The 11,222-nt window shown below is 51.9% G+C and overlaps 1 protein-coding gene across 1 annotated transcript in view; it reads right to left on the bottom strand.

The window, feature by feature from the left end:
- Nucleotides 1–1,654: 1,654 nt before the first annotated feature.
- The window catches only part of tmem91 (transmembrane protein 91), a 19,779-nt gene continuing 10,211 nt past the window's right edge, over nt 1,655–11,222 (bottom strand). Inside the window, exons 2-3 of the mRNA XM_042296628.1 lie at nt 10,975–11,124; nt 1,655–1,938 (exon numbers count right to left, since the gene is read on the bottom strand). Of these exons, the coding sequence (XP_042152562.1) occupies nt 1,783–1,938; nt 10,975–11,124 (306 nt within the window). The 3' untranslated portion in view covers nt 1,655–1,782. The remainder of the gene's footprint in view (nt 1,939–10,974; nt 11,125–11,222) is intronic.

Here is an 11,222-nt window from a genome sequence, read left to right as displayed (position 1 = left end):
TGACATCATTTGAGTCAATTGGAGGTGTACTTGTGGATGTATTTCAAGGCCTACCTTCAAACTCAGTGCCTCTTTGCTTGACATCACGGGAAAATCAAAAGGAATCAGCCAAGACCTCAGAAAATAAATTGTAGACCTCCACAAGTTCATCCTTGGGACCAATTTCCAAACGCCTGAAGGTACCACGTTCATCTGTACAAACAATATTACGCAAGTATAAACACCATGGGACCACGCAGCCTCCATACCTCTCATGAAGGAGACGCGTTCTGTCTCCTAGAGATGAACGTACTTTGGTGCGAAAAGTGCAATTCAATCCCAGAACAACAGCAAAGGACCTTGTGAAGATGCTGGAGGAAACAGGTACAAAAGTATCTATATCCACAGTAAAACGACAAAAAAAAAAAAAGCCAGACTACGGTTTGCAACTGCACATGGGGACAAATACCATATTTTTTGGAGAAATGTCCTCTGGTCTGATGAAACAAAAATAGAACTGTTTGGCCATAATGGCCATCGTTATGTTTGGAAGAAAAAGGGGGAGGCTTGCAAGCCGAAGAACACCATCCCAACCGTGAAGCACAGGGGTGGCAGCATCATGTTGTGGGGGTGCTTTGCTGCAGAAGGGACTGGTGCACTTCACAAAATAGATGGCATCATGAGGCAGGAAAATGATGTGGATATTGAAGCAACGTCTCAAGACATCAGTTAAAGCTTGGTCGCAAATGGGTCTTCCAAATGGACAATGACCTCAAGCATACTTCCAAAGTTGTGGCAAAATGGCTTAAGGACAACAAAGTCAAGGTATTGGAGTTGCCATTGCAAAGCCCTGACCTCAATCCTATAGAACATTTGTGGGCAGAACTGAAAAAGCATGTGCGAGCAAGGAGGCCAACAAACCTGACTCTGTTACACCAGCTCTGTCAGGAGGAATGGGACAAAATTCACCCAACGTATTGTGGGAAGCTTGTGGAAGGCTACCCGAAAAGTTTGACCCAAGTTAAACAATTTAAAGGCAATGCTACCAAATACTAATTGAGTGTATGTAAACTTCTGACCCACTGGGAATGTGATGAAAGAAATAAAAGCTGAAATAAAGAATTCTCTCTACTATTATTCTGACATTTCACGTTCTTAAAATAAAGTGGTGACCCTAACTGACCTGAGACAGGGAATTTTTACTAGGATTAAATGTCAGGAATTGTGAAAACACTGAGTTTAAATGCATTTTATATATGAGATCAAGTTTATAAATTGCCTGGCTGGGCTGCTGAGACAGTGAATTGCGCAGTCAGATGGAACAGAGTAAATAGACATTTTAATATCAAAGATTTAGCCGGTGGTAACTTGTGGAATAAACACCGGCTGGATTGCGCTTTTAACCAATCAGCGTCAAGGATTTGAGCCACTCTTGTATAAAAGTATGTATATACTGTGTGTGTGGGTGTTTGTACTTATGTGTATATACTGTGTGTGTTCTATTTGTTTGTGTGTGTGTATACTATTTGTGTGTGTGTGTGTATACTATTTGTGTGTGTGTGTGTATACTATTTGTGTGTGTATATTCTGTGTGTATACTGTGTGTGTGTGTATATATTGTGTGTATATACTGTGTGTATACTATTTGTGTGTGTGTGTGTATATACTGTGTGTATACTATTTGTGTGTGTGTGTGTGTGTATACTGTGTGTGTGTGTGTGTATATACTGTGTGTATACTATTTGTGTGTGTGTGTGTGTATATTCTGTGTGTATACTGTGTGTGTGTGTCTCCAGCCAGGGATTACGGTGGGTTCCCAGACAGATAGGAGATGAGAGCAGCGATAGCACAGATGTACGTGATGATCCCAAACACCATGGAGAGGACAGAGAGCCACAGGGCTTGGCGGGACGCTGTGCTCGCTCCCTGGATGTCCCCCTGAGCCGATGCCTTGTTGGTCTGAAAACACAGAGAGAAGAGTGGGACAGAGAACAGAGAGATGGTCAGAATAGAAAAGAGAAAAACATGTACAGTATCCCTGTCTGTCTGTCCTTTTACTGTCCACTTTCTCTGTCCTCTTGCTCTCCCTCCTTCTGTCTGTCTGTCTGTCTCTCTCCTCTCTGTCTCTCTCTCCCTCTCTGTCTCTCTCTCCCTCTGTCTGTCTGTCTGTCTGTCTGTCTCCTCTGTCTGTCTGTCTCTCTCTCCCTCTGTCTGTCTGTCTGTCTCAATTCAATTCAAGGGCTTTATTGGCATGGGAAACGTGTTAACATTGCCAAAGCAAGTGAGGTAGATAATATATAAAGTGAATGTATAAAGTGAAATAAACAATAAAAATGAACAGTAAACATTACACATACAGAAGTTTCAAAACAATAAAGACATTACAAATGTCATATTATATATATATATACAGTGTTTTAACAATGTACAAATGGTTAAAGGACACAAGATAAAATAAATAAGCATAAATATGGGTTGTATTTACAATGGTGTTTGTTCTTCACTGGTTGCCCTTTTCTCGTGGCAACAGGTCACAAATCTTGCTGCTGTGATGGCACACTGTGGAATTTCACCCAGTAGATATGGGAGTTTATCAAAATTGGATTTGTTGTCGAATTCTTTGTGGATCTGTGTAATCTGAGGGAAATATGTCTCTCTAATATGGTCATACATTGGGCAGGAGGTTAGGAAGTGCAGCTCAGTTTCCACCTCATTTTGTGGGCAGTGAGCACATAGCCTGTCTTCTCTTGAGAGCCATGTCTGCCTACGGCGGCCTTTCTCAATAGCAAGGCTATGCTCACTGAGGCTGTACATAGGCAAAGCTTTCTTTAATTTTGGGTCAGTCACAGTGGTCTGGTATTCTGCCGCTGTGTGCTCTCTGTTTAGGGTCAAATAGCATTCTAGTTTGCTCAGTTTTTTTATTAATTCTTTCCAATGTGTCAAGTAATGTGTCTCTGTCTGTCTGTCTCTCTGTCTGTCTGTCTCTCTGTCTCTCTGTCCTCTTTCCCTGCCTCCAGTCTTTCAATTTTCAATCATACTGTTATACAATTACAAAATGTAAAAATGTATAATATTTGGTCATTTATTTTGTCCTATCCTGTAATGAACCAACATAAGCTGACACTGATAACAGGACGGAGGATGACTGTTCGCTGAATTCATCTCTTTTCTCTGACACTCCCACTGCTTATCGCTCATTCATCACATTCTGTTTCTTCTCTTCCCCTTCCCCTCCTCCTCCATCCAGAGCCCCCCCTCCTCCTCCTCCCCCATCCCTCCATCCAGAGCCCCTCCTCATCCCCATCCAGAGCCCCCTCCTCCTCCTCCCCCATCCCTCCATCCAGAGCCTCCTCCTCCTCCATCCAGAGCCCCCCGTCCTCCTCCCCCCCATCCAGAGCCCCCTCCTCCTCCCCCATCCCTCCATCCAGAGCCTCCTCCTCCTCCATCCAGAGCCCCCCGTCCTCCTCCTCCCCCATCCCTCTTTCCAGAGCCCCGCCTCCTCCTCCTCTCTCATCCCTCCATCCAGAGCCTCCTCCTCCTCCATCCAGAGCCCCCCGTCCTCCTCCCCCCCATCCAGAGCCCCCCTCCTCCTCCCCATCCCTCCATCCAGAGCCTCCTCCTCCTCCATCCAGAGCCCCCCGTCCTCCTCCTCCCCCATCCCTCTTTCCAGAGCCCCGCCTCCTCCTCCTCTCTCATCCCTCCATCCAGAGCCCACCTCCTTCTCCTCCCTCATCCCTCCATCCAGAGCCCCCCTCCTCCTCCTCCCTCATCCCCCATCCAGAGCCCCCTGCTCCTCCTCCCCATCCCCCATCCCTCCATCCAGAGCCCCCCCTCCTCCTCATCCCTCCATCCAGAAACTCCCCTCCTCCCTCATTCCCCATCCAGAGCCTCCTCCTCCTCCATCCAGAGCCCCCCGTCCTCCTCCTCCCCCATCCAGAGCCCCCCTCCTCCTCCCCCATCCCTCCATCCAGAGCCCCCGTCCTCCTCCTCCTCCCCATCCCTCTTTCCAGAGCCCCCCTCCTCCTCCTCCTCTCTCATCCCTCCATCCAGAGCCTCCTCCTCCTCCATCCAGAGCCCCCCGTCCTCCTCCCCCCCATCCAGAGCCCCCCCTCCTCCTCCCCCTCCCTCCATCCAGAGCCTCCTCCCTCCCTCCCCCCCATCCAGAGCCCCCCCTCCTCCCTCCCCTCCTCCCCATCCAGAGACCCCCCTCCTCCTCCCTCCTCCCCATCCAGAGCCCCCCTCCTCCTCCTCCCTCCTCCCCCCCATCCAGAGCCCCCTCCTCCTCCTCCCCCCCATCCAGAGCCCTTCCCCCCTCCTCCCCCATCCTCCTCCTCCCTCCTCCCCATCCAGAGTCCTTCCCCCTCCTCCTCCTCCTCCCCCATCCAGAGCCCCCTCCTCCTCCCTCCTCCCCCCCCCCATCCAGAGCCCTTCCCCCCTCCTCCTCCCTCCTCCCCATCCAGAGCCCCCTCCTCCTCCTCCCTCATCCCCCATCCAGAGCCCCCTGCTCCTCCTCCCCCATCATCCCCCCCCCATCCCTCCATCCAGAGCCCCCCTCCTCCTCATCCCTCCATCCAGAAACTCCCCTCCTCCCTCATTCCCCATCCAGAGCCCCCTCCTCCCTCATCCCTCCATCCAGATCCCCACCACCTCCCTCATCCCCCTCCCCTTCCTCCCTCACCCCTCCATCCAGAGCCCCCCTCCTCCTCCTCCCTCCCACCCCATCCAGAGCCCACCCTCCATCCCTCCATCCAGAGCCCCCTCCCTCCATCCAGAGCCCCCCTCCCCCTCCTCCCTCCTCCCCATCCAGAGCCCCCCATCCCCCCCTCCTCCCTCCTCCCCATACAGAGCCCCCTCCTCCTCCTCCATCCAGAGCCCTTCCTCCTCCTCCCTCCTCCCCCATCCAGAGCGCCCCCTCCCTCCTCCTCCTCCTCCTTCCTCCCCCATCCAGAGCCCCCTCCTCCTCCTCCCTCCTCCCCCATCCAGAGCCCCCTCCTCCTCCCCCTCCCCTTCCTCCTCCCCATCCAGAGCCCCCCCTCCTCCTCCTCCCTCCCTCCTCCCCCACCCTCCAGAGCCCTTCCCCTCCATCCTCCCCCTCCCTCCTCCCCATCCAGAGCCCCCCCCCTCCTCCCTCCTCCCCATCCCCCCCCCCATCCAGAGCCCTTCCCCCTCCACCTCCCCCCATCATCCCCCCTCCCCTTCCTCCCTCACCCCTCCATCCAGAGCCCCCCTCCTCCTCCTCCCTCCCACCCCATCCAGAGCCCACCCTCCTCCTCCTTGCTCATCCCTCCATCCAGAGCCCCCCTCCTCTTCCTCCCTCATCCCCCATCCAGAGCCCCCTCCCCCTCCTCCCTCCTCCCCATCAGAGCCCCCCTCCTCCTCCATCCAGAGCCCTTCCTCCTCCTCCCTCCTCCCCATCCAGAGCCCCCCCTCCTCCTCCTCCTTCCTCCCCCATCCAGAGCCCTTCCTCTCCTCCTCCAGAGCCCCCCCCTCCTCCTCCCCCCCCATCCAGAGCCCCCCCCCTCCTCCTCCCTCCTCCCCCATCCAGAGCCCCCCTCCTCCTCCTCCCCCCCATCCAGAGCCCTTCCCCTCCTCCTCCTCCCTCCTCCCCCCTCCCCCATCCAGAGCCCCCTCCTCCTCCTCCCTCCTCCCCCATCCAGAGCCCTTCCCCCTCCCCTCCTCCTCCCTCCTCCCCCCCATCCAGAGCCCCCCCCCCTCCTCCTCCTCCCCCCTCCCCCCATCCAGAGCCCCCTCCTCCCTCCTCCCCCCATCCAGAGCCCTTCCCCCCCTCCTCCTCCCTCCTCCCCCATCCAGAGCCCCCTCCCTCCTCCTCCCTCCTCCCCCCCATCCAGAGCCCTTCCCCCTCCTCCTCCCTCCTCCCTCCTCCCCATCCAGAGCCCTTCCCCCTCCTCCTCCCCCTCCCCCTCCCCCCCCATCCAGAGCCCCCTCCCTCCTCCTCCCTCCTCCCCCCATCCAGAGCCCTTCCCCCCCCTCCTCCTCCCCCATCCAGAGCCCCCCTCCTCCCCCCATCCAGAGCCCCCCTCCCCCCCCCATCCAGAGCCCTTCCCCCCTCCTCCCCCATCCAGAGCCCTTCCCCCCTCCAGAGCCTCCTCCCCCATCCAGAGCCCCCCCCCCCCCCCCCTCCCCCATCCAGAGCCCCCTCCTCCCCCATCCAGAGCCCTTCCCCCCCTCCTCCTCCCTCCCCCCATCAGAGCCCCCCTCCTCCCCATCCAGAGCCCTTCCCGGGGTCCTCCATTCCAGGTATGCTCTCAACACTATTGGAAATCCATGTGCTGCTTGTTATGAGTGTAATGAAAGCCTAATGAAGGCCATTGATCGGTGCACTGCCTGAGCCTCGCTGCTGGTTAGCTCTAACACACACACACACACACACACACGTTAATGGTGAATAACACTTCAAAGTTAAAGGCCCAAGCCAAGGTGGGGTGTAACACCCTGCTCATTGGTTAGTTAAAACTGCCTGAACTCAGGGTGACTGGATGGTAATGTCCTCTACTCTGAACACTGTCTCTGGGTGACCTGATGGTAATGTCCTCTACTCTGAACACTGTCTCTGGGTGACTGGATGGTAATGTCCTCTACTCTGTCTGAACATTGTCTCTGGGTGACTGGATGGTAATGTCCTCTACTCTGAACATTGTCTCTGGGTGACTGGATGGTAATGTCCTCTACTCTGAACATTGTCTCTGAGTGACTGGATGGTAATGTCTTCTACTCTGTCTGAACATTGTCTCTGGGTGACTGGATGGTAATGTCCTCTACTCTGAACACTGTCTCTGGGTGACTGGATGGTAATGTCCTCTACTCTGTCTGAACATTGTCTCTGGGTGACTGGATGGTAATGTCCTCTACTCTGAACACTGTCTCTGGGTGACCTGATGGTAATGTCCTCTACTCTGAACATTGTACCTGGGTGATTGGATGGTAATGTCCTCTACTCTGTCTGAACATTGTCTCTGGGTGACTGGATGGTAATGTCCTCTACTCTGAACATTGTCTCTGGGTGACTGGATGGTAATGTCTTCTACTCTGTCTGAACATTGTCTCTGGGTGACTGGATGGTAATGTCTTCTAACACTGTCTGTCTGAACATTGTCTCTGGGTGACTGGATGGTAATGTCTTCTACTCTGTCTGAACACTGTCTCTGGGTGACTGGATGGTAATGTCTCTACTCTGTCTGAACATTGTCTCTGGGTGACTGGATGGTAATGTCTTCTAACACTGTCTGTCTGAACATTGTCTCTGGGTGACTGGATGGTAATGTCCTCTACTCTGAACACTGTCTCTGGGTGACTGGATGGTAATGTCCTCTACTCTGAACATTGTCTCTGGGTGACTGGATGGTAATGTCTTCTACTCTGTCTGAACATTGTCTCTGGGTGACTGGATGGTAATGTCTTCTACTCTGTCTGAACATTGTCTCTGGGTGACTGGATGGTAATGTCCTCTACTCTGAACATTGTCTCTGGGTGACTTGATGGTAATGTCCTCTACTCTGAACACTGTCTCTGAGTGACTGGATGGTAATGTCCTCTACTCTGCTTCAGAATGCAGTATTCGCAGATGTAACAGCCTTTTTCCTAAACTCTGCGTGACACTAGAGGAGAGAGAGAGAGAATGCTCACAGTAAAACACACAGAATGTTCTAGTGTCCTTCAGTGACACGGACTATCTACCTAAATTTTATCAGCATATCGATTGCGCAACCAGGGGTGGAAAGACCCTGGATCATTGTTACTCAAACTTCCGCGACGCATATAAGGCCCTGCCCCGCCCCCCTTTCGGAAAAGCTGACCACGACTCCATTTTGTTGATCCCTGCCTACAGACAGAAACTAAAACAAGAAGCTCCCACGCTGAGGTCTGTCCAACGCTGGTCCGACCAAGCTGACTCCACACTCCAAGACTGCTTCCATCACGTGGACTGGGAGATGTTTCGTATTGCGTCAGACAACAACATTGACGAATACGCTGATACGGTGTGCGAGTTCATTAGAACGTGCGTTGAAGATGTCGTTCCCATAGCAACGATTAAAACATTCCCTAACCAGAAACCTTGGATTGATGGCAGCATTCGTGTGAAACTGAAGGCACGAACCACTGCTTTTAATCAGAGCAAGGTGTCTGGTAACATGACTGAATACAAACAGTGCAGCTATTCCCTCCGCAAGGCTATCAAACAAGCTAAGCGCCAGTACAGAGACAAAGTAGAATCTCAATTCAACGGCTCAGACACAAGAGGCATGTGGCAGGGTCTACAGTCAATCACGGACTACAGGAAGAAACCCAGCCCAGTCACGGACCAGGATGTCTTGCTCCCAGGCAGACTAAATAACTTTTTGCCCGCTTTGAGGACAATACAGTGCCACTGACACGGCCTGCAACGGAAACATGCGGACTCTCCTTCACTGCAGCCGAAGTGAGTAAGACATTTAAACGTGTTAACCCTCGCAAGGCTGCAGGCCCAGACGGCATCCCCAGCCGCGCCCTCAGAGCATGCGCAGACCAGCTGGCCGGTGTGTTTACGGACATATTCAATCAATCCCTATACCAGTCTGCTGTTCCCACATGCTTCAAGAGGGCCACCATTGTTCCTGTTCCCAAGAAAGCTAAGGTAACTGAGCTAAACGACTACCGCCCGTAGCACTCACATCCGTCATCATGAAGTGCTTTGAGAGACTAGTCAAGGACCATATCACCTCCACCCTACCTGACACCCTTGACCCACTCCAATTTGCTTACCGCCCAAATAGGTCCACAGACGATGCAATCTCAACCACACTGCACACTGCCCTAACCCATCTGGACAAGAGGAATACCTATGTGAGAATGCTGTTCATCGACTACAGCTCGGCATTCAACACCATAGTACCCTCCAAGCTCGTCATCAAGCTCGAGACCCTGGGTCTCGACCCCGCCCTGTGCAACTGGGTACTGGACTTCCTGACGGGCCGCCCCCAGGTGGTGAGGGTAGGCAACAACATCTCCTCCCCGCTGATCCTCAACACTGGGGCCCCACAAGGGTGCGTTCTGAGCCCTCTCCTGTACTCCCTGTTCACCCACGACTGCGTGGCCATGCACGCCTCCAACTCAATCATCAAGTTTGTGGACGACACAACAGTGGTAGGCTTGATTACCAACAACAACGAGACGGCCTACAGGGAGGAGGTGAGGGCCCTCGGAGTGTGGTGTCAGGAAAATAACCTCACACTCAACGTCAACAAAACTAAGGAGATGATTGTGGACTTCAGGAAACAGCAGAGGGAACACCCCCATCCACATCGATGGAACAGTAGTGGAGAGGGTAGCAAGTTTTAAGTTCCTCGGCATACACATCACAGACAAACTGAATTGGTCCACTCACACAGACAGCATTGTGAGGAAGGCGCAGCAGCGCCTCTTCAACCTCAGGAGGCTGAAGAAATTCGGCTTGTCACCAAAAGCACTCACAAACTTCTACAGATGCACAATCGAGAGCATCCTGGCGGGCTGTATCACCGCCTGGTATGGCAACTGCACCGCCCTCAACCGTAAGGCTCTCCAGAGGGTAGTGAGGTCTGCACAACGCATCACCGGGGCAAACTACCTGCCCTCCAGGACACCTACACCACCCGATGCTACAGGAAGGCCATAAAGATCATCAAGGACATCAACCACCCGAGCCACTGCCTGTTCACCCCGCTGTCATCCAGAAGGCGAGGTCAGTACAGGTGCATCAAAGCTGGGACCGAGAGACTGAAAAACAGCTTCTATCTCAAGGCCATCAGACTGTTAAACAGCCACCACTAACATTGAGTGGCTACTGCCAACACACTGTCAATGACACTGACTCTACTCCAGCCACTTTAATCATGGGAATTGATGGGAAATGATGTAAATATATCACTAGCCACTTTAAACAATGCTACCTTATATAATGTTACTTACCCTACATTGTTCATCTCATATGCATACGTTGATACTGTACTCTATATCATCGACTGAATCCTTATGTAATACATGTATCACTAGCCACTTTAACTATGCCACTTGGTTTACATACTTATCTCATATGTATATACTGTACTCGATATCATCTACTGTATCTTGCCTATGCTGCTCTGTACCATCACTCATTCATATATCCTTATGTACATATTCTTTATCCCCTTACACTGTGTATAAGACAGTAGTTTTTTTGGAATTGTTAGTTAGATTACTTGCTCGTTATTACTGCATTGTCGGAACTAGAAGCACAAGCATTTCGCTACACTCGCATTAACATCTGCTAACCATGTGTATGTGACAAATAAAATTTGATTTGATTTGATTTTTTAATAACCATCAGGGTTTTTGTGTGGAGAGATTTACGTGAGAGAGTCTGTATCTGTGCCTCAGACAAATCTGATTTTGGCGGATGCCAGGAGAACGCTAACTGCCTGAATGCACAGTGCCAACTGTAAAGTTTGGTGGAGGAGGAATAATGGTCTGGGGCTGTTTTTCATGGTTCGGGCCCCTTAGTTCCAGTGAAGGGAAATCTAAACGCTACAGCATACAAGACATTCTAGACTATTCTGTGCTTCCAACTTTATGCCAACAGGTTGGGGAAGGCCCTTTCCTGTTTCAGCATGACAATGTCCCCCTGGCACAAAGCGAGGTCCATACAGAAATGTTTTGTTGAGATTGGCATGGAAGAACTTGACTGGCCAGCACAGAGCCCTGACCTCAACCACATCGAACACCATTGGGATGTATTGGAACGTCGCCTGCGAGCCAGGCCTAATCACCCTACATCAGTACCCCAATCTCACTAATGCTCTTGTGTCTGAATGGAAACAAGTCCCCTCAGCAATGATCCAACATCTATGCCATTTTTGTCAGTTCAACACTATGAGCAGTTACTGCCTTTTTGCTTGATAGGGCAGTATAGTGGAGTATAATGTACTGTATAATGTACTAACATAGATATACTAGTACACAGTGAAGTTAGTACTGTACCTTCTGAGACAGGTAGAAGGCAGCGATGCCTAGAGGCCAGAAACAACAGAGCATGGAGAAGAAGGCAATACCCAGGTAATCCTGAGGAATCATCAGGGGGAAGTTACTGTCACTGTCCGTATCACTGAAATCTTCATCGCTGGACGAGTCCTGGGGCCACAGGAAGATACACGGAATTATATTATGAAATACAACACAGACACACAGGGGGATATTACAATTCATCTGTAGGGTGGGGATTAGTGTGT

The sequence above is a fragment of the Oncorhynchus tshawytscha genome, linkage group LG14 (genome assembly GCF_018296145.1).
Source record: "Oncorhynchus tshawytscha isolate Ot180627B linkage group LG14, Otsh_v2.0, whole genome shotgun sequence".
NCBI classification, from domain to species: domain Eukaryota; kingdom Metazoa; phylum Chordata; class Actinopteri; order Salmoniformes; family Salmonidae; genus Oncorhynchus; species Oncorhynchus tshawytscha.
Note: the sequence above shows the minus strand (reverse complement) of the source record. Positions and strands in the feature narration are given on the sequence as shown.